This window comes from Poecilia reticulata, chromosome 8 (genome assembly GCF_904066995.2).
Source record: "Poecilia reticulata chromosome 8, P_reticulata-male-v2, whole genome shotgun sequence".
NCBI classification, from domain to species: Eukaryota; Metazoa; Chordata; class Actinopteri; order Cyprinodontiformes; family Poeciliidae; genus Poecilia; species Poecilia reticulata.
The window spans coordinates 23,435,409-23,462,334 of NC_088837.1; the positions used below are offsets into that span (position 1 = coordinate 23,435,409).

Sequence of the window (26,926 nt, forward strand, 5' to 3'; positions counted from 1 at the left end):
AACCATTTCTGAATTTAATAAGTTCCCATCAGGTTTAAAGCTAAATTTTTAGGTAACTGAATATTGAAGAATGCATAAATGTTCATAATCACAAAATTTCAAATTCAAGTTTTATTTATTCACAATTACATAAAGTAAATCAAAGAAATGTGCTGCAACTCGGTGAGGACGTCCACAGGAATAAAAGTCTGAAAAGAAAATTACAGCAAAATTAACTTTCAATATTCAACAAGGAAGCAGATAAAGTAATTTGAATATTTCTTCAGACAGCTGCACTTTCTCAAGTTTTATGAGCCAAGTGCAAACGTCACAAGAAATCAGAAATTCAACATGGATTTTAACACAAACCTCTTCATTTACTCGTCTTTCCTGTGATTCAAACCCTAAAAAGAAAAAGAAAAGTGTAAGTTTGAGATTGAAATTATTAGGAGGACGTCATGAAGTCATTTTCTCCTCAGAAACTCTGGCTTGTCAAGGCCAAAGATGCACTTTGTCTCCATACAGACTCAGAGCCCAGTGCAAGTCATCAGGGGAGAAGCTTAGATTCTCATTGGACTTGAATGTTTGACCCACCTAGCAGAGTCCAGCTTCATTTACATCATTTCTGCATCACCTACAAATGAAAAGAGGATGGAGTTAACTCTATGGTGTATGATCACTTAGGCTCAACAAGCTTTAGCTTTAATTTTCCTCAGAAACTCTGGCTTGTCAAGGCCAAAGATGCACATCTTCTCCATACAGACTCAGAGCCCAGTGCAAGTCATCACAGGAGGGTCGAAAATGGTAAATAATCACAGAAAACCGTCATTTAAAGCGAACAGGAACTAAAAATCGCGTTTAACTGGCACTTTGAGCATAGCATGCTAGCAGCTTATGCTAAACACGTGGAGTCAGCTCCACGTGGTTGAAAACCAGTCTCCATAGGAAAACTGTCAAATTTTATATTTAACTACCTTCATAGCGCGTATTATATACCCTGTGAGGTAGAGATTGTTAAAAACACAGAAAGACTTAAACAAGTTAAATTCGGCTCACAATTGATCCACGGAAGTATTTAGATTACGAAAAAACGTGCCAAAATAAGCCAATTTACGAATGATGAGTAACAGCTGGAGACTCGCTAAAAATGTGGAATCTTACAGTGAATATTGTAAAATATTTCTGATCTAAGTAATGCTAATTTACCTCCTCATCGAAAAGTGAACCGTTCCTCAACTCTTCACCAACAGTTACTGAACGGTTATAACGGAGGCTGCGCAGTTTGACTACTGGCAGCAACGTAACTTCCGCTTTACTTCCCCCTAGTGGACGGGAGGAGGAATAAGCGCTTTACCCTGAACAAAAATCAAACGGAAATACTATTTGTTGCATTAATTTGAAATCAATAAAAACATACAGCTCCACCCTCCTGAAACTAATTACATAAAAACTGTAGCAAAACGTTTTGCTATTTATATTTATTATACATTTATGTGACTTTATATAATTTATAGTGTATATATTTAGAAAATTTGAAATAAAATTGCAACAAATATACAAAAAATCACATCTTGTGGATATTGTTTAGCTGTTTTGATTTTAAACAAACAAAACCAAATTACTGCTACTAATTAACATTTTTTACTTTGTATTTTATTTATGCATTTATTTTTTGGAACCAGGGGAAATTAAATAACTATGTCATGCTACATCACAAGTCTGCAATCTTTACAACCTGCAGAGACAATTTTATTTGCAGACCAATCAACTTAACTTCTTTTAGAATCGCAAAATCTCAAGACCTCTTGAAAAAAGAAAACTTATAAGTTTAGATAAATATCTACCATAGGAATTTTATTATTTTTAAAGAACCACAATTTTATTTCTATTTTTAGGATTTAAATTTTAAAAAATTAACTTAAAATTTTAGTTTTTAGTTTTTATTCTGTGGGCTAGAAAAATAAACATAAATTCTAATCTCATGACAAAAATAAAACAAATTAAATACATATATTTAATATTTTTTAGGGTAATTCTTTGTGGAAATTCAATGCAAATATTGCAAAATTGGTAAAAACCCACGATTGTTGTTGTTATATACATTTACAAAAATTTGCTGGTCGTTTTTTCCATTTTTAGCTAAAGCTAAGGAGCTGCAGGTAGCAGTGACAAATATCTAATTTTGCAGCAAATAAAAAGAAACAAATGTAAAAAATACTATCTTAAAAAAAGAACATTTAGGCGTAATTTATATATTTATAACACCATAAAACACGGCGTGCCTGTGTTGATATGTGAAGTTACTTTCTCTGACCACCAGAGGGCGCTCTCTCCCCCTCGAACATAAAATCACATTCAGTAAATTAGAAGATGCTTCTGATGAGGCTCGTTAGCTTGATTAAAAGTACCTTTGGAAAATTACATTTAATCAGGTATTAAAACTACATTTCATTAAGCCCACATTTCTGTATTTTTTTTTAATTAGTCTGCTGTAATATACTAATTATAATGTCATGTTTTTACAGCGGAAAATCATTGTAATTTCCAGGAATAAAAACTTGAAACATCAGTTTGTGTGGTATAAACGTAATGAATTAAGCTACTGAGATAAATTCAAATGTATTGATTATGACCGTATATTAGAATAATTAACATTAAACTCTTTGTGAAGAGAAGTGAATGTTCTGTATTATAATGTAATAAAAAGGAAGTGAACATGTCTGATTTCTGGATCCCTCAAGCCAAAACCATGTTGGTTTAAGTGAAGGCTCTGAATCACGCTGGTATGTGTCAGTGGTTGTTTATCTGCTGTGATGGACTGCTGTCCTCTTCAGGATGTATTAAATCTCCTTGTCAGAGTGACTCCAACATCAGGACAATGTGACATCTGTACGACCAGCATGCCGGGCTGCTGCAGCTAAAACCACCTGGCCTTTTAACAATCCTTTTCAGCAGAAACTGGCTTGCTTTGCTCTGCTCCTTTCCCAAAAAAATATCTGTACTCCTATAAAAACACGGGCAGTTATCTGTTCTTGTGAAATCACATATTCAATCACGATTACGTACTTTCAGTTTATTACGGCCTTCATCCAAGTTTTAAGAATAATATCCCCTCAAATCCTTCATTGAAATGTGGATTATCATTAATTGCAATTTTAATAAGATGAAGAAAAACATTTTTGTAGGTTAGTCATGGAGTTTGAAAGTAATGTGTGACTTCCTGATGATGATCCAAATAAACACATAAATGGCCAAAAAGTAATAATAATAATAATTTAACGTTTTTACATGACTCGGGATTTGGTATGTAAACCCCGATCGATTAATTAATAAAGTTCGCTTATATTTTTTCCCTTTTTCCAGTGTTGTAGTTTGGCCTCCAGCCAGCAGAGGGCGCCGCTGGTCATCCTTAAAGCGGTGCCGTTTGAGTCAGAAACAAAGATGGCGGCGATTTCCCAGAGCGGCAAAGAGAAACGATCCCAACGGAGTCCGACTTGGGATGTAAGACTCATTTTATCCGTTAATGTTTCGAAATATTAAACACTCGACAAACTGCGGAGTTTCCGTCAACTTCTCAACCAAAACTTACAGATTTGCTACGAAGGTGTGGACGTTTAAACAAAAAACGGAGGATTTAAAGCAGAAAAATAACGTGATAGAAAAAGACATGACGCCAATAAGCAGGGTTGATTTTAGGGACTGTTTAACTTTAATCAGCTGAGATATCCACATTTTCTATTTAGTCAATATTTAACACAGCTGACAAAATGTTTGAATATAATGATGTACTTCTATTTTAAAATTCTTTATACATCTTCTATGACGGTAAGAGCACTAGATTAACTCGTTAATCGATAACTTTCAATTTTTAAATAATATTTAGTGTACTGAAATGTCGGAAAAGAAGCGCATGGGTGCCAGTAAATGTGGAGGACAGTAAATTTAACATTTTGGCCTTTTTTCTCCCGCCTCATGTCGTCATTTCCTTCTACTGTCCTTCCAGAGTTGATTATAGGTTTTCTGAGAGCAGGTTGAGCAGCTGCGTGCGAGCTCTGCAACACACACCTGTCTAGTTATTTACCTGGCATGCCCTGGCAGGTGGAAATGTCATGACTAATTGCCACAAAGTCAGAAATATGTGAGTGTGTGCAGTTGTTTCACTTTAAAGTTTCTCAGTATGTATTTATATACAGAAACCAGACGTGACATCCAGCTGTGAAGGCTGGCCTTCCTAAAAATCCCAGAGGAATGTGGATGAGAGAGGGAGTAAGGGGATAAACTAAAGCACAGATGTGTATTTTTGCTGGTACACATCCAAAAACTATATCTAGTTTGGTGAATCAGCTTATTTCACACACCCAAAGTTCACTAACTCAAAGAGACAACTTCCAACAAGTGGTGACGTCCAATGAACAGGAGAAAAACCTTTCTACAGCTGTGTTGGTGAGAAAAGGAGGAGACAGGTTTAGTAAAATGGGGGAGGGAAGAGAAGAAGGCAGGAGGAGGGAAAGAACATTGACATAAACAGAGGGGCAAAGAAAGGGGAAGAGCAGCAGCAGCGTTCTGGACGGGTGGAAAATCGGCGCTGGAGAGGGTTAAGAGGAGGAGTTGGACGAAGACAAGACAGCGTGGAGAAGATTTCAGAGACTAACTGGAGAAGAAGAAGAAGAAGGAGGAAAAAAAAAGCCGAATCGGGAACGTCTGCTTTGCTGAAAGAGGTAAGGAGCTCTGATGGTTTTCATTTAGAAGGGATCTCCAGCAGTGACGAGGCTCCTGTTTCTGCTCCCCGTCCATTTGTTGCTATATATTTCCTGCATGCAACATGTGTGTGTGTGTGTGTGTGTGAGTGTGCGTGTTGAGTTATGCGTGACAGATGAAACGAGGACAGAGGGAGGGAACGAAAGTGTGAGCCAGGATTCAAAAAGGGGGGAAGACTTTGCTCTACTTGGAGCTTCATATGGACTTTGACAACTCCAAAGATCTCAAGAAATTCAAATTTTCTGGATCCATAATGGGCATTTGAAGAAAAGAAATAGTAGAGAAGCAAATTCCTTTTCTGGGAATGCAAAAAGTGAGGATAAAAAAGTCAGGGGTAAGTCATAAACCTTCATTGTGCTGAAACGGCATGAAGATTTATTGAGGTTTCTGCAGTGAAAGGATGAAAACTCCAAACATGGTTATGTTTATGCTGAAAAGTTATCAGGATAATGGAATCTGGGTCAGTTCCCTCCTCCTGCAGGGTCTTTAACCTCCCAGAAGAAGCAATGAAGTTCTGTTTATAATAGCAGTTTGACTAAGACACCAATTTAAGGAGAAAGTTCTTCTTTATTGCTTCTGAAAAGCTGCGTCAAACTTTGCAGAGTAGTTGGACGTAATTGGTAGAGGAAGACAAAGGGGCAGAACTCCACGACCTTTGGGTTCTCCTGGGAACCCCGCTATACCCCGATGAGAGGCGGCCAACGTTGGGAAAGCATTCAGGAAGTGAGGGTCAGGGGTTAAAAGGCAGCCCGCTCGTTATTTCTGCGACCTCCTGCAGCTTTCTGTGTTGTGTAAGCCCCCCCAACCCTGGCGGCGGAGAAGATTGAGCCTGTACGGTGGAGCATGTGATATCCCGTGAACAAGCGAGACGTGGAGGGAAATCATTGGATCTAATTGTGCGCCTGAAGAGGAGAGATGGTTGCAGGGAGGAAAAAACTGACGTCTCTGTCTGGGTGGAGTTCAGCTTCACCAGCAGCTGTGGGTTAGAAACACCAGAAGGCATAACGACTGCTTGCTCTAATATTAAACTGAGAAAAGGTTCTGTTTTCATGAGGTCAGTCACACCCTACAGACCACAATACAAGACGGCCCTGTTCTTCAAAACAACCTTCTGGATCAAAAATATGTGACCAAACACAAACTACAACATGCAGAATATCAACTTGCTTTATTATTTATGCAATAATGTTGGTAAAAACCTCAGATACCACGGTGCCTTGCTGTCACTAAGGTCATAGGACAGTGGACACGATCTTTCATTTGATGGAACTTGGGTTATGTTCACACAGCAGGCAAATGCGACCCAAATCCAACTATTTTTATCGGAGTCTGAACAGCACAAATTCGATCTTTTCACCTCCAAAAAATCCAATCTGTCCCACTTCCATATGTGGAACTAAACTGGATATGTGTCCGATTGCTTTCAAAGCGCTAGCATCCTGAACAATTGTGGCATTTTATCTGACTTTTACATTATTGATGTGAGACATTCGTCATAATTTTGCTCTGGAAGAAGTGAGACGCAGTAAGTCCAGATGAAAACGTTGGCTGAAAATCAAAAATTAAGTCAGCTCTAATCAAACTCTCGTTTGTTTGCCGAAAAAGTCCAGCATAGACATGGACATGCGAAAACATGGACATGCATAGACATGCGAAAAAGCAATCAAACTCTGATGCAGACCAAAAACATGAACTCTAGTTTGCCTATAAACCTCGGTCTCGGTTCAGTTGAAGTGAACTCTGGGGCAAATGTATACATCAACTGGACTCCAAAGCAGGAAGTGGACCACAGCGCAGGGCATTCTGGGTAAATACAACTAAACAAACGTGAGAATCTATCGCTAGCGGGAGAAATGCCTAGTAGTCTTTACCTAAAGACAAAAGAGAAATTTTACAACCTCTAAAATCTGATGCTGCTTCCTTTTTTGTTTACGTTTCCTGAAGAAGGAAATTGAACTTGGTGCCTTCTTCAGAGGTTTTCGTGTCATTTCCTTCTGCAGTTCTTGGTGTTCTTGGTGAGGTTTTTCAAAGGCTTTGATTCGTTTGACTCAGATGAAAGAGAACCACAGCAGCTGAAAATGTAGCTGCTGTGTTGCAAATTTGGGCCCCAATGGAACCAAGTCTGTCAGGCGTGAAAACACATTTAGTGTCATGTTTGTGGATTGTGGCTGCACTGTGGCGCAGTTGGTAGAGCTGTTGCCTTGCAGCACGAAGGTTCTGGGTTCGATTCCCGGCCCCCGTCTTTCTGCATGGAGTTTGCATGTTCTCCCTGTGCATGGTGGGTTTTCTCCGGGTACTCCGGTTTCCTCCCACAGTCCAAAAACATGACTGTTAGGTTAATTGGCCTGTCCAAATTGCCCCACAATTTGTGTGTGTTTGGACAATTTGTCCAAACACACACAAATTGTGAGTGTGTGTGCATGGTTGTGTGTCCTGTGTGTCTCTGTGTTGCCCTGCGACAGACTGGCGACCTGTCCAGGGTGACCCCGCCTCTCGCCCGGAACGTTAGCTGGAGATAGGCACCAGCAACCCTCCTGACCCCACTGAGGGACAAGGGTGAAAGAAAATGGATGGATGGATGGTTTGTGGATTGTGAGAGGGAGTACCTGGAGAGAATCCACACAAACTCCAAGCAGAAAGAGCCCAGACTAGGGTCTTCTTGCAAAATGATGCCACCATGCAGCTCAGATTTAAAGAAAAATCATCAGTTTGGCTCAGATCTTTGCGTCGATGATGTAAGAACTTGGCTATCAAACTATGAGAATCGAATACCGACCCACAACTTGTTGAGGTAGATCATACTGAAAAATGCTGTTTTACTTCTTTACCCACTAAAGAACAACAAAATCTAAGGGGCTTTGATATCGGAGAAAATATTGCAAAAGCACCAATGGGTTGTATTCAGGTCTTTCTATAAAAGCGCCTTTAATAAGATGAAGGATGTTTACACCAGATTCACAAAGGCTGCAGTTCTAAAACCTTTTACCATCTGAGAATATGTCTGCACTGGAGACATCAAGATTCTCTTGTTGTTTGCCAAAGTTGTTGTGCAATAACTGCAAGAAAGAAAATGAAAGGGCTTTTGTAATTTACAAGATTCTTAGAGAACCTTGATGGAAAATGTGTTTAGTGAGTGAATTACTTCCACTTTACAGTGCAACACCTCTGTTGTCGCCACTTGTTACACGTCTATTCCAAGTAGTTCCCTAACTTGTCCTACCACTACGCTGCATTTTTAAATGTTTAACCTAATTTCTCCATCTTCAGCCTGCAAATACACCATATAGGACCAAAACTGTTTGTGTTTGTAGAAGAAGATGCATGTGCACCACAACTGTAAAAATAAGCGTTTGTGAAAGACGGGATGAGTTCAGTCATAGACCCAATTTATTTTCGGATGGCTCATGTTGCAACGCTGGGAATGCTGGGAGGCTGCTTCTCAGTGTAGTCGTCAGAGCTCATTATTAGCAGCCTCCCGTTTACTGTAAAACTCGCCCCGAGGTTCAAATTTACAACGCAAATCATCTTCCAACAGCGGCTCCAGCTCTTTATCTTGCACACAGAACCTCGACTATACGACTCAGGAACTGACATGTGTTGCAGCAGCTGCGTTTCCTCATTTCGGCCCTGACGGAGAGCAATGGTCTGTAAGCTGGATTTCTGATTTCCTGGTGAAGTGAGAAATGGAGTCCTACCAGCTGGCGGTGTTTGCTTTGAATAGTTGTTTAAAGTTTTAGAGTTGCATTTAGGAAATGTTGGAGAAAGACAGCTGTATGGCAAATATACTCTATACTGGCTTTGCTTTTTGTCTTCTAGTTTAGCAGGAGTTAAACTACAGTATATCTGCTGTGCTGGTAGAAAAACGAGTAATGGCCAATAAAGTTTTACTGGTAGGGAAACCAGCAGGTTTCATGACTCATTAGTCAATGACTTGACACAGTATGACAGTCTGACACATGTCGACTGGGGTGAGGGTTTGTAAGTCTACACAGTCAAAAAAGTTAACAGCAATAATTTGGATTATTTAGTCATAAGAGAGGAAAGTGGTGAATATTTTTTAAAGACTTATTTTCACCATGTTATTTATTCATTTATAAATGTCATAGTTTCAAACTAAATGTTTAATTAGTAACTAATATTTCGTCTGAAGCTAAACATTTAACTCGCTAGCCAAATATTTAGCTAATAGGACAACCTGCCGATAACCTGGAAGCGGACTATCAAAATAAGAGAGGTGTTTTCCGAACATCCTGCTGCTGAGCGGCCGCATGTAAGTGTTGCTGTAGACGTCAATAATGCCATTAAAACGGGTCATGTTGCATTTTAAGCTGAAATATTGTATATGACGAGAGGAAAAGAAACAACGATTACATGAGCAACAGTGAATCAGCCACGCCAGCAGAAGTTACCCCGCTTTTATTTTGATAGTTGTAGTTCACTTCCGGTTATCGGCAACTGAATTTTGCATTAGCTAAATATTTAGCTTTGAGCTAAATACTTATGAGTATGTAGTTTGTCAATTGAATATTTAGCTCACTAATTAAGTACAAAATTTGAAAATGTGACATTTATAAATTAATGAATAACATGGTTGAAAAATAAAACACAATTTTTCTCTGTTATGTAAGCTAAGTATCTCAGCTATTTTTTCCTAACTTTACAAATGAGAGAATAATGGCATTTTTTTCTTACTAGTTGGACCAATGTGTTACTCATTTGTCTTTTTTTTTTAACTAGTTCAGGAAAATATTGAACTAGTTGTGTAATTTACCAACTTATGATGCAAAGTCCTGATCTGGAAGGCAGAAATGATGGTTGATGTCAAGGATATTAAATAAATATGGTTCTAAAGCTACAACTTAGAAGTGAAGAATATCAAAATAAAGACAATTGAAGTTATTTAAAAGTGCTCCCTGGTTTATTTTGTTCATGAAGCAGTTTTATATAAAAATGTTCCTCTGTGTGTAGTTAAGTGTTTTGTTTTTTGTTTTCTTCCATGTTTGCAGATAAACATGTAAACATGCAGAATGACAACACAGTCAGAACTAATCTGAGATGCTTTTTTACTTTCCCAGAGAGCACGATGTCGACGTCGTCATCAGAAAACAATCCCGAGGATGTCACCCATCGCAGCTTCTGGATGGTATGTGCAGTGTGTGTGTGTGTGTGTGTTTTGTGTGTGTGTGTGTGTGTGTGTGTGTGTGTGTGTGTGTGTGTGAGGACCGGGAGACATGGCTTCCCTTTCTCAGTCTGAAGGTTGTGTTACTTCCAGTCAAAACAGAACAAATAGTTTTGTTGCTCAGGGAGCAGACCTTCAGAAACGAGGCTTTATCTCCACTTTTAAATGTCAGCAGCAACCTCTAGGCTTTCAGAACTGCCTTAATTGGAAGTTTCTTTCTGATTATTTTTGGCGAATCTCGTCTTGTGGTTACCTGCAGCAGTGCTGCATATTTTAACAGGATTTCATTTTCACCGTTTTCTACACAAAAAGGCAAAAGTTACACGCTTGAATTAGTTCATCACTGTGCATTTTCATAAAACGTCAACATGAAATTATTTTTAATATCCAACAAAAATAACTCTAGTTAATACAAGTTTTATATTATAACTCAGCTTTTATTTGCTTTATAAATTATCTAAACCGAGGATGTTCAAAAAGGGAGCGGGGGCCATTTGCGGCCCCTGTACTGATTTTGTGCCACAATTGACCACAATTCAAGATTTAATTAAATAAATTAAGACAAAACAAAGTTATGATCTTTCCCCAGCTTGATAATTTCCTTCTATTGTCACGGTAACTAAGACCACATCTACCCATTGACTTGCACTCTAATATACACCTTGGTGCACCCAAACCTGCTTTTAATATCTGTATTAAAACTTGGCTAATACAGAAAGTGTTTTCAAATGAAGACTGACCAAGATCCTGTTTTTATGGCCAAAATATTTTTCAGTTTTCTTCAATCGAGTCCAGAATAATAATCAAACAGTATGATCAATAATCAGTAAGGGAAAACCATTTGAAGTCTGACAAAAAATTCAGATTATTTGTTTAATTTAAAATAGTTCAGGCTTAGTTTGTAGTTGAGTAAAACACGACTACATAGTCTGTGTTTTGATTTTTAAGAAAAAATGTTCACCTACATACATTTGAGCTGAAAATTTATTTTGACTTGCGTGACACAATTTCTGTTAAATCAGAAATTATCCAATGTTAAGCACATTTTTTTGGTAAGCTGTGTTCAGTTTCACTGCCAGACTTTACAGACTCAAGAAATCCCCCAAGCAGAACCTCTCTGACAGCATGAAGTAGGTCAAGAAACCTCAAACAACAACACATTATACAGATGAGAACCGACGTCGACATCCATCGGTTTGTTTCCAGAGTCATTTCTGAATATTTGAGACTCCAGAGAAACGCAGTGAGAGAAAACATGAAACGGCTCATTTCAGTGTTTGTGACTAAAACATAGAAACGTTACAAAAACGCAGCACTCTAAAACCAGAACAAAAATAACACAAAGGCCCGTCAAACTGTTAACTTAATAGTCACCAAGAATGTTCTCCAGACTGATGAGACACAGGTTGACCCTTTTTTAGAAATATGTGTCCCATTGCGACCGTTGTAAAAATTTACATGAAATCGGGAACGAACAACATACCAACAGCCAAACCGGGTCTGCTTTACTGCTTCAGGACCTGGACGGCGTCCTGTAATTTATGGATGCTCAGCTCTCTACCAGAAAACCCTGGAGGAAAATATCCAGCCATCAGTTCCTGAGCCTGAACTCAAGTTCACTTTGGGTATTCAGAACCACCTCTAAATGATTCGCCAAGAATAACGAGGATTTCAAGTGTTCTAGTCAAAGTCTGGGTTTACATCCAATTGGTGACCAACTATGCTTCCTAAAACAGGTTAGACTAGGTCAAAGGTCGAAACAAATTGTGTTTATTACATTGTTTTGTATAAAATCGTTCTTAGATAATGAGATTTCTATCTGCTCAGCTCAGAATGGGCTGCTTTAGGGTGTCTAGTCACTTTAAATCAAAATAAGCTGCTGCTTGTCACTCAACGTTAACACTTGACGTGGCTGCAAACAAATGCACAATTATACAACCGTACATCTTTGAAAAGCATTAGTAGCACCTCCTGTGCAGCCAACAAGAGAGCAGCAAATGGTTTCTGGATGGAACGTCAACAACAAAACTCTTGTCTTTTCCAGCAGCCATTGTACAGCAGTAAAACCAGCTGACCAAACATGCTGTGGCGCTCTGTTTGGGTTGCTAGGTAACGTGTGGAACTCTCCTGTGGTTGCTAGGTAACGGCACAGTGAATGTGACTTAACAATCAGAAGGTTTCTGAAACGGCTCGTTTTCCAGACACTAAAAAACTTGAACTTATCGTCATAAAACAGCCGGGTGTTTTTTTTTTGTTTGTTTCTTTGTTTTTTTAAGTGCCTGGGCTGATTTCTAGAAGCAGTTGAGACCCAACAGAAAGAAAGTTAATTTTGTGTAATAGGCCTCCTTTAAATCGGCCATTTGCAAATCTTCCATTATGGCTGAATTAAAACAATTTTGGCAAAAAAAAAAAGAGACAAAATTTCTCCTCAGTGAAGTAAAACACAAAACTAATTCAAAAGCTTATCAGGTTTAGGGGGTAATTACTTTTTTACATGCTCTAAGAAAACAAATGAAATCTAATGTCTTATTTTTAACCAGGTTGTAACTGGGTGTGGGTGAACACTGAGTGTTTGGACTGGTTTCTGCTGCTGTTTACTGGGATCACTGGGGCTGCCCCACTTTGATCTCTCTCCTCCTGTAATTTAGGAAGCCTCCCGTTGGGTTGTTGTGTTTCCAGACCACTTCCTGTCTGTCATCCTGCTGCCACGCTTTACGGCCAACGCTGCAAATGTGAAACAGAGTAGACCAAGTTTGCCAAATCACTCAAACGCTTTCACTAAGCGCTTTCCAGCGTTTAGTTTGATTCAAACTAAAATCATCCCTGGTTTGTTTTTGATTCAACTTATCCTGATATTCAAGATTTTTACGTTTATTTTTAGATTTCCTTGGATTTTAGCTGGGTTTTTTTTCTCCTCTTAATTTAAGCATATCTTTTGCGGATGTTATTGTGGAACGTAACTCCAAATTATTTACATAAATTACATCTATTTTCAAGTTTTTTTTTTAAATATTCAAAAGTAAAGGTTTCTTTGGAAGTGGTGTCAAAACTGTTGAGCCAAGAAAATAAAAATAAAGCTAAAATCAGGTAAATTAGTCCAGTTTTTTATTTGTTTGTTGTTGTTTTTTGTAGGGAAAGAATGTTGTTCAATTTATTTCCAAAACTGTTATCAAATTCTTTACAAATATTCTCATTTCTTTGGAAATTTCTTTTAGAAATAAAATATTTCTATCCGTCAGTTGAACAAATTTATTCTTAGTAATAAAAACAGGATTTGAGTCACTTTCCTTCAGAATAGTTAGTATATTTTGTCAAGTGTAATAAATAAATTAAAAGCTAATTTGGGTGCAGCAAAGCTGTTTTTTTCAGTGAACATGGAGGTTCGCTGTAAATCTCTGCCAAAATAAGATGAAACTAAAACACAATTCCTTTGTACTTCTTTCTCTGAATCAATGAAAATACCAGAGATAACGCAGGTTGACAGATTTTACAGTTTTTAAATTTTTTTACCTTTTTATATCTGCTCTAAAAAAGTTATTTAATCTTTATTTCACCAGGAACATCCCACTAAAAATCCCTTGGAGGTAAATCCTGACTTACAGAACAATCACACCAAAACCAAAACAAATTAAAACCGTTATAAATAAATTAAAAATATTCCTCAGTTAAAATATTTACAGACAGATTATTACTTCTCAAAATCAGTGAGAACAGACTTAAAAACATTCAGAGACAACATTACCTTTAAGTTCATGTAATTCTGCAACTGTAAGCTGAAGAGATTTCTTTCCAAGTTCAGTTTGGACTATAGGCACCAAGAGCACAAAAATAAATTTAATAAGTATAGAAATAAAGTATAAAACATTTTGTTATCCTACAGTTCTTCGACATGCAAGCTAGTGCATTTCTTCACTGTAAAAAGTTAGTTTTTCAAACAATATTTTGAGGAAAATCAATAATAAATCACAATCATTATCACAAAAACCTGCAGTACTGCAAGTTTAAATGCTGTGTTGTATATTTTATGTAAAAACAGGGAGCGTAATTCGACACGCATGTGTTTGACACGTCTGTTTGTTGGCTGTAGTAGAATTAGATCTGCCAACTGGGTCTCTGCAGTGCTGCTGTTGGCCTCCAACCGGATTCCTCAGCTGTTTCTGCTTAATGCACAGACGAGAAAGAAAAGGAGAGTTGCTGGAAACCACAACAGATGTAAAGTAAAAGAAAGGATAAATGAGGAGAAAAGGAGAGAGAAGGGGAGGGCATAGATGTGAAAGACCCCAAATGGTTTCAATTAACGCGTAAAACCGACGATACAACACAACTCGCTAAATAACAGTATTGACTATAAAATACAATAAGAAAGGATTAGTGTAGCAAAGAGTGTCTTTTATTAAATTCATATCTTCGCAGACACATTGAGGATTATTTACATGCCTGGAATTCAATATGTCTTCTACCATTAGCTGAAGGCCGTTGTGAGCGCCACCGTGTGCAGCAGCAGCTCTACGGAGAGGCGCTGCGTCACCGGCGTGATTAGGAACATCTGTGGAACCGGTTCGGCAGTCAGACGAACCGGCTCACACGCGTCCCCGTCGGTTTATACACGCGGCGCGATGATTTAACAAACAGTGACAACGCGCGATTTGAGGTGTCTTTTCAACCAGCTGTCGACTCGCGTCAGTCGCTGAAAGAGTCTGACAGGAAGTGAAGAGCGCAGCGGAGCCGGAGCTGATGGCGGCTGCCAGGAAAATGGCAGATATTTCCAAATTCCACATCTACAAACAACAGACGAGCTGCGGAGACGTTTCTGGCTCAGGGCTGGGCCGCACGCTTTGCTCCTTATATGGTCAGTTCACCGCAGGAAGTGGGGTCAAATGGCGCTAGTAGTATGTCACGTGACTGAAATGGTTTGTAATTTTTGCTAATATAAAGTATTAAATAAAGTTGACCGTTTCCTGAAGGGTTGTTCAGGTGAGCTTCTCTTATCTGTGCAGATTGATCTGATTTTAGGTTAGCTTAGCTTAATTTGGTTGAACTAAATCAGACAAATTTAGCTCAGCTTAAGTTATTTTATTTGATCTTACCTTGTTTTAGATTTGGTTGCGCTATGCCTTGTTTATCTGATCAAATCGAATAAACAAAGGTTAGTTTAGCTGATTTTAGCTTAGCTTATTTTGGTTTAGCGGATTTTCCCCGAGCTTATTTATCTGATCTTAAGTTATTTTATCTTTTTTCTTGAGTCAGTTGTTTTCCAAGTTGATCTAAATTAAACTAAGCTAAATTAATATGATTTAATCATATTCTGGGTTACTTGGCATAGCTGATTTTAGCTTAGCTTAATGCTGTTTAGCAGATTTAGCTTATTTTATTTTATCTGACCTTAAATTATTTTTTACAGTATGTTTTTGTTAATCTTATTTTAAGTTTGTGTGCTGTAGGTAGAGTTGATTAATTTATCTTAATTAAATTTAGGTGATTTGATCTTATTCAATGCTGTCTTAATTTAGCTTAGCTTAGCAGATTTTATCTTATTTAACTTTGGGTGATGGTGGTTGCTTTCTTCCTAGCTGATTTGATCTGACTCTGGGTTATGGCGGATGATTTTAGCTTTGCTAATTTAACTTAGGTTAATTTATCTGATCTTTTTTTCCCTGTAATAATAACAACCATAAAATGCTTTAATTTATCTTAATTTCTCACAGTTTACCTTGGTAAAATTTATTTTAATTTAACTTTGTTTATTTTAGTGACATTTATCTCAGTTTGTCTTATATCAGCATAGAATTGATTGGTTTGTTTTTGTTGTAGAGTTATAAAAAGAAAAAAAACAGATAATTTCCATTCTTCTTGATTGTTTTCCAAGATGAGACAAACCAAAATAAAATACTGTAAGCTAAAATATAATAATATAGTAATAATAATAATAAGCTAAAATAATCCAAGCCAATGTTCAGATAAAAAAATAAGCTGAACACATTTTTTATATTAGCTAATTTAATCAACAATCTGAAACCGTTTTATGTTTTGTATCTTTGTTGATAAAAATGCATTGTTGCATTTTAATCTAACGGATCTGGTAGATGAGATTCGCCACTGCAGTTTGTGTTGAGTCCATTCAGCCTCCCCTCTTCCTCTTCCTGCATCGTGACAGCCTGGGAACTATCATCCCACCGTGAAGCGCACAGAAGATTCCTTCCAGGCCTGCAATGACATCGTGGCGTGTTTCCAGGAGAGAGCCCGCGTGGAGAGGCAGTACGCCCAGCAGCTCGACGAATGGAGCAACAAGTGGAAACCAGTGGTGGACTCCAGTGAGTGTTGCCTCTGCAAAGCAAATGATGAACGCATGAAAGCTAAACCCTCCTGCTCCTCCGTTAGGTCCTCTGTACGGGTCGCTACTGAAGGCTTGGCAGTGCTTCCTGTCGTCCGCCGACCGACTGGCCTCGTTACACGCTTCCATCTGTCGCTCCCTGGTGTCGGAAGACGCAGACCGGGTCAGAACCTGGCAGAAGGACACCTTTCACAAGAAGTTATTTGGAGGCTTCAAGGAGTCCCAGGACATTGAGACTGGGTTTGCACGCGCTCAGAAGCCCTGGGCGAAACGGCTTAAGAAGGTAAAATTTAGTTTGTAATAGTCGGAGGTGGGTAGAGTAATCAAAAATTTTAGCAAATGAAAGATGGCCATTCAAGTAGAAGTAACAGATTTTAGATCTTTTAGATGCTGCAGCTACTAAAACCTTTAGAACAATTACTAAGAAATACTTTAAAATTTTTCTAAATACAAAATATTTAGGCTTTACGTCAAACAAAGTTTGTTTCCTAAAGAATCATTGAGGTAAGTTTGTCTTATCTGTGCAGGTTTATCTTATTTTAGGTTAGCTTAGCTTAATTTAGTTTAGCGGATTTTAGCTTAGCTTATTTGATCTGATCTTAAGTTATTTTATTAGTTTGTCTTAGTTGATCTTAGCTTGTTTTAGTTTCTGTGCTGTAGTCTGGGTGGATTTATCTGATTTAAGCTGATTTGATCTTATTGTAAATTGGCTTAGCTGATTTTACCTGGGCTGATTTTAGCTTGGCTGATTTTTAGAAGTGTGCCGATCAATCGGCCACCAATCATCATCGGCCGATTTCCATGAAAAAGTGCATGATCGGCGATCATTGTCTCTTGTTGCCGATACCGATCACCTGCATCTCATTTCTCAGCCTGCCTGTGCAGCTGGTCTCCTCTTTCCTTCACACTGCACAAATGCGCAGCAACAAATCCTAAGCGATGTGTAACTATAACGCACTGAGTGAATGGGGAGGTTTGCGTGTTGCGGCAGAAAATTTAAGCAGGTCAAAATGCATCAACACAACGAATCTAATACGACATAAAAACAATGTCATACTTGACGGAGTTTGGCTACATCGAGGCTCACTGCAGTAAAAAAGACATATGGAGGATCAGATAGCAGGTAAAGCAGCGCACAGCTACAAACACTCACCCGGATTAGCATGACGGTCAGAAAGCTAAACAAATAACCCGCAAAATTATTTAAGTCTTCGAGCTGCGATGTAAGACGCTGGTTCTGCTCTCGCTGTTGAACCGCTGCTACGCTACAGGTAGTAATATTTCACAGACGGAGCGCCGCTTCTGCTCCACCTGGTAGTGACTCTCACACCGAACCTCTGCTTAAAGCTTTAAGCGAACTTCTGTTTAAAGCTGCAGCATCTAACTTAAAAAATACATTTTACATAAGTATTAAAACTTCCGCTGTCCTAACATGAGACAGATAATCTCTAAAAAAATAATCGATCTCCTCCCTGCTCTGCATAATTACTCCGCTCAGTCAGAAACAGCCACTCAGAACTAGCAGTAATCAGCTAGCCGCCATGCTAACAGGAAGTTTTCATTCAGTAACTCTGGATTGTTTATTGTAATGGATCCTGTATTTGCCTTTGAATGTTAAGTTTTATACTTGAATTTTTTGGCAATATTGAGAGGTTTTATTTTGGCTCTTTGCATTATTTAGCCTCTTCAGAACCTCCATATGTTATCAGTCTGTTAAAGATAGTATTACCGATAGTACAATTTGCACAATGCCTGTTTTTTTTAGTTTTCTTCTTGGAAAAAGCATCTAAATTAAAGTGAATTCATGGTTCCTTTTTCCACATAATGTAACCGTAGTGCACCTATATTCCTAAAAGCTCCTAAAAGCAAATTTGATCAAAAACGTTACTCAAGTAAATGTTACTAGTTAAACCAACTCTGCTAATAGTGTTATTTTGCATGTAATAATTATTATTTTCTTCCTGCTTGAATTGTTGCATTTAGTTTTGATCCATGATGTTGAAACCAACATTTATGAATTGCTTTAGTTTGCAGTTCATGTTGTTCAGCATATAATGAATTTAATCTTTTATATTTGCTGTGAAAATTACTGTAATCATTCCTGAGCTGTGCCTCCATGAGTTTGGCCTTTTAAAAAGTTGACCTTTGCGGTGTATCATTAAAACCTCCCAGCTGGTGTAGATGACATTTCTTGTTAACGGATTATATTTATGTATTAATTACCTCTCAAATCATGTAGTTTTCTCTTTGTGGGCATGAGAGCCCAGAGTGTGTCCTTTCTGAAGCGATCGCTCTTTATTTTCTCTTGAGTCGTTTTAACATTTTGTTCTTCTAAAAAGAAAACAATCATGTTTTACATTTGTGATTAAGTTGTTTCTTTAGGCTTTAAGTCCAGCTAGCATTCACATATTGGACCCGTATGAATAAAAGATCCACTGAAAAATGAGTCCTGGATGAGATTGTCTATTGTTAGCATAGTTATTCCACAGTTATTGCTGTTACAGTTGGATAACTCTGGGCTGAAAAGTGGCGTCTCTGTACGTTTTGAATACGTTTATATACATCTAGATTAAGGTGGCATCCTTAAAAAGTCTTAAATTTGTCTAAAATTAAGGCCTTAAATATCTTGAATTTATTACAAAAATGTAAGTTGGCCTTAAACACATTCATCACAGCTTTTTGTCGCAGCAGGACAATTTAGTCTCAGATATTCTATGTAGTTTATTTTCTGTCAGGCAAACATTTGATTTGCGTCCAGACGTCGTCATAACGCTAACACTAGTTGCTAATGTACTCCTGCTAGCTAGGTAGCAATCGTAGTTGCCATCTCTTTCAGTTCTTGTTGCAAAATAACTGTCGTTCTTGGTCTTTTTTTTTAATTTCACTGGTTTTCCAGCCAGCTTGCTCTTTGTTTTATGGGTAAGTGCAGATTTATTGGCTGGACGATGTTTGTTTTCGCCACTGACTCACTTCTGTTGTTAACTTTGTTCTGTTAACTTCTCAGCTTGTCACTGCATTACAGTAGCATCCCTCAACAACACCCTAAACTTACTGTTTTTCAGCCTTCAGTTTTGTTAAGGTGGCGTTAAAAGTCTTACAGGAAACTTGCAGATGTCCTGTATGCGGTGCTGATGTATGTGATGCAAAAAGAGTGCAGTGTCATCAGCATAATGACAAATGTATCTAAAAGATGTTGCCAAAGGATTCTAGACTGTAAGGAACTATCAATGAATCTGGTTGGAGAATCCAAACAACGTATGATTGCAGAAATCGATCTTTTGCAACTGTTATTGTAAAATAACTTCAATGTGTAGTAATATATTTATCATTTTCCAGGTTTTCTTGGCTCCATTGGCTTCTCTTCTAGTCAAAGTTCTGCTTCCGTACCTTCTGTGACCAAATGATCTGTTGTTTTTTTCCCCGCAGCTGGACAAAGCTCGGAGGGCGTACCATAAGGTGAGCCGTAAGGAGCACGCCGCTAAGGAGAGGGACTTTCACGCTCAGGGAAACCCAGATGTTTCTATCGACAAGCAGAAAAAGATCCAAGAGGAGCGTGAACTGGCTCAGCAGGAGGCCGAGAAGGTGAGTAACGTGCATCATCCCCTTTCTTTTTACTTTAAGTTAAAATGTGATTCGTCTCCATCTGTTCCACTCATTTGCCTCCTAACTTGAAAAATTCAGTCCTTGTGTGGCGTTAAATACACGCAGTGATTTTCTGTGAAGACTGACGCGATTAAAGCTGCGGAAGGACAGCAGGTTGTCCATTAATTTCACAGATGGGGGTTCAACCGGGAGCTCCCACTCGGCAGTAAAAATGGCTCATAACAGCAAATCAAGTACTCCAAAACCAACGAGGGCTAATGGCCGAATGGGGGGCAACATGTAAACTGTTTTTGTCTGTAATGGCAGCAAAAGTCGAGTCTCTTCTCTCTAATTAGTTGGTGTTTAAAGTTTTGTTTTTTTTACCCTTTTCCAAACCATAAAACTTTAATCTGAGGTTAAAATGTTCATCTTTCTGTTATTGTATCATTAATTACTTTTAAAGCTGCACTAGCATGAATGTTGTGCCTGTATTTTATCTTTATTCTATTTTTTCTATGTATAAAAAAAATGTAAATCATATTTACAGTTAAAACATTTAAGGTTTGCTTGAAAAACATCTGAGTGTTTAAAAAAACTTAAAAGCACGCTGCAGAAAAAAACTAACGTTAAAACATTTTTAGCCTCTTAAGACTGCAACTAATGATTGAGTAATTGATTAATCGGATTTATAAAATTTCCTTTAACCACTTGCACATTTTTATACAATTAAATGCAAATTTTATATGTTGTATAATTTAGCAAATGACCTTTTTTTGAGTCTTCACTCTCCAGTTAACGATTAATCGATTAGTAAATGGGCTGACGATTATTTCAATAATCGATTAATCACGATTAATCGCTTCAGTTACCTGTAGTTGTTGCTGCTTTGGCTGAATCTTAGGTCCGCGCTCGCTATGAGAAAGTCCTGGAGGAGGTGAACCGCTACGTTCCTCGCTACATGGAGGAGATGGAGTCCGTTTTCGACCAATCCCAGGACGAGGAGCGAAGGAGGATCGTGTTCCTGAAAGACGCCTTCCTGTCCATCCACAAACACCTGGACGTCACCACCAACGAGAGGTGAGCTGCCCTCGCTGCGCCGACAGGCGATGAGGCCCGAATGGTTTTCATGGCAGAGCTTTATTCAGCTCTCACTGGCCAGAATAAAACATAAAGCACGACAAGAGGATGAAATGACACGCTAACGTATGCTAACAAGAATTAAATTATCTCATAAGTTTATTTATTCAAATAAAATTGGTTGTACGTTGTAGAAATACGCTTCCTTGTGTGAAATAAACATTTTTATTAACGTAAAGGTTCTGCTGCATTTAAAGAAAAGCTGCAAACGACGCAGAAAAGTAAACAGGAAGTGCTAACTCAGTGACTTCCGGTTTCTTGATTTTCAAAATAAAACTGAATAAACAGTGTAAAATTATCTGGCGTATTAGAAAATTAATATTTTTAGAAATATGTTATTCTCATAACTTTATTTTTATTATTTCTTATTAGAAAACTGACTTTATTTTTTAAAAATTATGACTTAATTCTCATGACTTTATTCTCATTATTGTGACTTTAATCTCACATTATTTTGACTTTAATCTCACATTATTTTGACTTTAATCTCATTAATTTCATGTTATTTTGACTTTATTTTCATTATTGTGACTTTAATCTCACATTATTTTGACTTTATTCTCATTATTGTGACTTTAATCTCACATTATTTTGACTTTATTCTCATTATTGTGACTTTAATCTCACATTATTTTGACTTTAATCTCACATTATTTTGACTTTAATCTCATTAATTTCATGTTATTTTGACTTTATTTTCATTATTGTGACTTTAATCTCACATTATTTTGACTTTATTCTCATTATTGTGACTTTAATCTCACATTATTGTGACTTTAATCTCTTTATTGTGACTTTATTCTCATTATTTTTGACTCTATTCTCTTCATTGCTGTGTTAATTTGCTGCTGCTCGCCTGCACTCACTGTTGGTTCTGGTTCTCTGATGTGTCAAACATGTAGTTGTGATTTATTTGTTTTTGTTTCTCCACCATTTGTTCTTGACTGTGGTGACTTTAGATCAAACTAAACTTTAGATCAAACTAAACTTTAGATCAAACTAAACTTTAGATCAAACTAAACTCGACGCTGATTAAAAAATTGCTCCACTTCTTGTTATTGCCCAAGTTTTTCTCAGTGACTCTTAATGGAGAATCGCAGATAAAAAAAAAAGCCATTTAATTACATTTCAAACATCTATCACAGCTGCAGGGCGGGAATGGGGGAGATGTAACGTCCACTCAATGCTTTTTAATCTCTGTTTTACGACGATGGATTTGTCGCTCAGTGTGATCGCCGTGTACAGCGAGCTGCACAACACCCTGATGGGCATCGACGATCAGGACGACCTGCGCTGGTGGAAAAACACTCACGGGCCCGGCATGCCGACCGACTGGCCTCACTTCCAGGTGCTTGATCCGCGCCGACGTCCGTGACTTTTACAGCAAAGTTCAGTTCAGTGGCTCTAAATTAAACCGTATTCAAATCTTTCAAAGGATTATTCACCTGAGAAGAAAAGCAAAAAGGGGAAGAAGGAGGTGGAAAAAAAGAAAGGAACAATAGAGAAGAGGTTAGTGGGTCTGTGGGTGGCCATGATTCTGCTGTTCGGTCAGTCCAACAATCCTGGTGTTCAAATTTAATCCAGACATTTTAATCCAGATGTTTCTCTAATCCCGTTCAAATCCAACCACAATGTTGGTTCATTTTTTTTATACCAGAAACGGTTTGGATGTTTGAGGTCAATCGATCAGCTGCTGGGTGAAATGAAAAAGAGGAATTTAAAGATGACGACTCATTTTATTCACTTTGGGGGATGGAGGGATGGACGGATGATGGATGGATGGAGGTATAGATGGATGGAGGTATAGATTGATGTATAGATGGAGGTATAGATGTATAGATGGAGGTATAGATGTATAGATGGATGGATGGAGGTATAGATGGATGGATGGAGGTATAGATGTATAGATGGATGGATGGAGGTATAGATGTATAGATGGAGGTATAGATGGAGGTATAGATGGATGGATGTATAGATGGAGGTATGGATGGAGGTATAGATGGATGGATGTAGGTATAGATGGAGGTATAGATGGATGGATGGAGGTATGGATGGAGGTATAGATTGATTGGGTTTATTTAGCCTGTTCTCCTCCATGTTGTCGTTGTTTCTGTTTCTCCCTCAGTGAGATGCTTGGCGGCGTGAGGGTCAGAGCTCTGTACGACTACGTTGGCCAGGAGACGGACGAACTGTCCTTCAAAGCAGGTAGACCAGCAGCTCCGTTCTCCACGTTTCACAAACCTTCAAGCTTCTAGATCAGGCTCTGGCTGAGCCACACACATCTAAAATAACTAATTATTTTATCTTTTTTTTATTAAAGATTATAAGATTCTTCTTGAAGTTTAAAGCAACATTAAGTCGTTTTATTGTTTCAAAATGGCGACTTGGCTGCTGCTCCTGAAGAACACGTTGCTGTAAAGAGGTTAACACAGGAAGTCGCTCTTTACAAATTAGCTGCAATAATTTGGATTATTTATTTAAGAGAAAACAAGTAGGGATTAATTTTCTAAAGTCATATTTTCACCATGTTATACGTTCATATTTAGCTAAATGTCAGTTTAGACTCACAAAAAAAAAGAATATTTAGCTTCTAACAAAATTAAAATATTTAGTTTGAAGCTAAATATTTAGCTCGTTAATTAAATGTTTAGTTTGAAACTGTGACATGAATAAACGAGTTCAATGTTCTGTTTCTCAATAGAAAACAGGACGAGCTGAATATGATGAGCTGAATAATCCAGATTATTGTTGTGAATTTTTGACTATAACTTTAGATGGAAATAATTTGAGACTCGTTTAACTAAAGCTGTAACGTTTCAGTGACTTCAGTGTAAAATGAAGCAAAGATTTTCATAATCTTCAACATATTTTTTACTAAACGTGTGATGAGCCTCCATTTTCAGTCCCTTCTGTCTAATCTGACTCCTCTAAGTAAAATCAAGTGCAACAAAAGGTGCAAAGTTTCCCTTTTGCACCAGATTTATTGAATAAATCCATGAAAATGTAAGGAATCGGTCCAGAATAATACGCGAGAGTGAAAAGTGTCTCTGCCTCTGCAGGTGAGGAGTTTCTGAAGATCGAGGATGAGGATGATCAGGGTTGGTGTCGGGGGAAGAAGGACGAAGGCTGGGAGGGGCTTTACCCGGCGAACTACGTGGAGGTCGTATAGTTCCCACAAACCGGATGGAAATGGGTAGAAAAAACCCGGCGCTGCGTCTGGTTCTGATCAGAAACATTAAAAAATACTTTAAAACTTAAAACCCAGATGTTTTCCAAACAGGAAAAACTTCCTTCACCTGTTTTGACAAACAGATTTGTACGTTTTTTTTAACCTCCTGAAGGATTTTAATGAATGTTTTAAGACAAACGTACATCCCTTTATGTAACCATGACAACTATATGTTGGAGTATAAAGTCACGCTGGCGTTTGGCATCGAAGCTACAAGACAAGACTGAGATTTTATCTTGTTTCATTTTTTTCACGTTGCTTTTAAAACTCAAGCAGCTGCAGAAGTGAAGGTGAAAATCGTTAGAAATGTTTGGAGCCTCCAGGTAAAATAAACACAAAACTCTTCAACGAAGTGACGCTGAATGCGTCTTAATTTGTGGGGTTTTAATACCTAAAGTTCGTTTCACCTCCACTTTTCCACTTCGCTGCTTGCAAGGGAACAATCACATAAAGCGGAGCCAATTATTGAGCTTTATATAAACTCTCTGATCGCTTTATTTCTCCGTAACGTCTCCAAATCGGCAGATTTCTGCAGTAATCTGAAGAATAACTGCAAACATTTTCATGTTTCCAAAGACTTTTAGGAGGAAATAAACAAAACTTAAGCGAAGACGCATGAAGTGTTCAGCCTTCTTCTTCTTCATACATGGTGTTATTCTGTCTGACGTGATCAATGAAACTTCTGGACTAAATCCCAATTAATGGCGACACATTCTGGTTTTCTGCATTTGGAGTTGATCACAGGTTCCAAAGGGAGTTTAGCTCTTTCTGGCCATAAATCAGAAATACTTTATTGTGCATTTTGTCGTTGCACTTCCTGCAGAATATGTTGGTTTTCAGAAAGTTTGCAGAAACGGCATCACTGCTCTGTAGTTTCCTAAAAATCTCCTTCAGTGCAGCTAAACGTTTTAATCTTTTCTAGAAGGAACTTCCTTCATGTTCGTCTTTAATGCAGATTAATCATCAACATTCATAAAAGGCCGTTTACTGAAAAAACAAACACTCAGAGCAGCAATTAACCCAAAACTGTACAAAATATATAAACATTTTGCATTTAAGATTAAAACATTGTCTGTCGGGGTGCTGTGGTGGCGCAGTGGCTTGGCACGACCCATGTACTGAGGCTTTAGTCCTCGTGGCTGTGGTCGCAGGTTCGATTCCCGGCCTGGTGACATTTGCCGCATGTCTTTCTCCTCTCTCATAACCCACCTTGAGACGGTGGGTTATGAGAGAGGAGGCCACTTTATTTGAAAGTAGTTCAAATAAAGGCCTCTAGAGCCAACAAAACCTTTAAAAAAAACATTGTCTGTAAATGTGTGTTACCCAAAACTCCTCATAGTTTTAAATTCAGAGAAAATGCTGGATTATTTCATTTTAGGCAATAAAATCTTTCTCTTTTAATCAGTGAGTTAAATTGTTTATGCATTTCTATTAATGGATGAAAAAGATTTAAGTTGTTTAATAAAAACGTTGCCATTTTTAAAACCCGATTGATCGTCAGAATAATCAATTACTAAAATAATGGTTAGTTACAGGATGAATTGCAAACAAACAAATCAGGCTAAGTGCTAACAGTGACCTGCTGCTGCTGCTTTGGCCTTAATGAAATTAAATTGATTATTTTGTGCAGAATTAGCAAAACTCAACATTTCTGCATTGCCTCAACTGTAATCCAAGCCGAGTGAAAAGCCAACAGTTTGTTAAACGTTTTGATCTTTGGAGCCACGTTAAAAGTTTAGATGAATCTAAAGCTCAGGCTCTCGACCTCTGGGTCATTTTTTACGGTAAAGTTTGACGTTCAGCCTTCAAATTGCTCCAACGACCCGGCAGGTTCTGCTCCACCGTCACCGCTTCTCTTCGTAGAAAAGAAGCCAAATGTGTCGCCTGCAAAGCGTAATCGTCGCCATGACCTCAGATTAACGGCCATATTTCTGGCTTTTTCTTCTTCACTGCAAAAACCCAGAATATTACCAGGATTTTTCATATTTTGGTATCAAGTGGAGACCAAAAATTGAAAGCATTTTCTTTTTTATTGGGAAACATTGGAGACAGGACTTAGTATAATTTCTCATCAGGAGTGGATTTGGTCTTGTGCTCTGTAAAAACACAAAATCTTACCAAGTATTTTTTGTTCTAGCTTTTCATCCAAATATCTTAGTGATTTTGAAATAAGACGATAAACTCACAAGTAACTTTTCAGTAAGATATAAGAGCTTATTTAAAATCATTAATTCCATAACATCAGAAATATTAACTAGGTGTTTTTCTCATGTTATAAATGAAATAATCTGCCAATTGAACTAGAGCTTTTTAATCAATACTTTTATTAAAAAGCTCATTTATTGCTCTAAAGTTACTTGTAAGTTTCTTATTTCTCGTTAGATATTTGCACTAGAAAAATACTTTTAGGTTTGTTTTTCTTTTTTTACAGTGTTCAAGATTAAGCTAATATTTCAGACTTTCTGTGAAACGGAGACGATCTTCACCAAAGTGAGGAAGCACCTTTCATTAAAAGCTTCCTTTGCCTTGCTTAGCTTCTCCTCTCTATACACATATATACATTTTTGTACTTTTATCTGTCATGTGAGAATTATACATTCACAACCTTCATGTCTTTTGGAAATAAACTCCGATGCTAAAAACAGAAGCTGTGTGTTCATTGTGTGTGTGACGGCGTCATGGCGTCGGTCCCCTCAGGATCCTGTTTGTCCCAGACAGACGATCACAGAGC

General features: G+C 37.8%; 1 protein-coding gene, 2 long non-coding RNA genes and 2 other non-coding genes across 10 annotated transcripts in view; 1 reads left to right on the plus strand and 4 right to left on the minus strand.

Annotated features, from left to right (window-relative positions):
* Window positions 1-96: 96 nt before the first annotated feature.
* LOC103468970 (uncharacterized) lies at window positions 97-1,303 on the minus strand. The gene is made up of 4 exons (XR_534276.3): window positions 1,186-1,303; window positions 574-613; window positions 349-383; window positions 97-188 (listed from the first exon to the last, which is right to left on the minus strand). It is a non-coding gene; the product is annotated as an uncharacterized LOC103468970 (long non-coding RNA).
* Window positions 448-538, minus strand: LOC145552705 (small nucleolar RNA SNORD88). The gene has a single exon (XR_014088836.1). It is a non-coding gene; the product is annotated as a small nucleolar RNA SNORD88 (small nucleolar RNA).
* LOC145552707 (small nucleolar RNA SNORD88) lies at window positions 685-775 on the minus strand. The gene has a single exon (XR_014088838.1). It is a non-coding gene; the product is annotated as a small nucleolar RNA SNORD88 (small nucleolar RNA).
* A 2,211-nt stretch (window positions 1,304-3,514) lies between the features above and the next one.
* On the plus strand, window positions 3,515-26,842 carry LOC103468968 (protein kinase C and casein kinase substrate in neurons protein 3). 5 transcript variants are annotated; one of them, XM_008416390.2, is made up of 10 exons: window positions 3,515-4,697; window positions 9,813-9,880; window positions 16,071-16,227; window positions 16,295-16,530; window positions 19,674-19,829; window positions 20,731-20,906; window positions 22,194-22,314; window positions 22,402-22,475; window positions 23,092-23,171; window positions 24,026-26,842. In XM_008416390.2, exons 2-10 carry the CDS (start codon window positions 9,821-9,823, stop codon window positions 24,133-24,135), a joined length of 1,170 nt encoding a protein of 389 aa, XP_008414612.1. In that variant the 5' UTR covers window positions 3,515-4,697; window positions 9,813-9,820; the 3' UTR covers window positions 24,136-26,842. The 5 variants fall into 5 exon arrangements, with proteins under 5 accessions (XP_008414612.1, XP_008414613.1, XP_008414616.1 ...); XM_008416391.3 differs by lacking the exon at window positions 3,515-4,697 and adding an exon at window positions 4,895-5,071; XM_008416394.3 differs by lacking the exon at window positions 3,515-4,697 and adding an exon at window positions 8,176-8,384.
* The window catches only part of LOC103468967 (uncharacterized), a 39,342-nt gene continuing 33,308 nt past the window's right edge, over window positions 20,893-26,926 (minus strand). The window contains exons 3-4 of one of the 2 annotated variants that reach the window (XR_534273.3): window positions 22,279-22,411; window positions 20,893-20,980 (exon numbers count right to left, since the gene is read on the minus strand). This is a non-coding gene — a long non-coding RNA (uncharacterized LOC103468967). The remainder of the gene's footprint in view (window positions 20,981-22,278; window positions 22,412-26,926) is intronic. The other variant, XR_014088738.1, reaches the window with a different exon arrangement.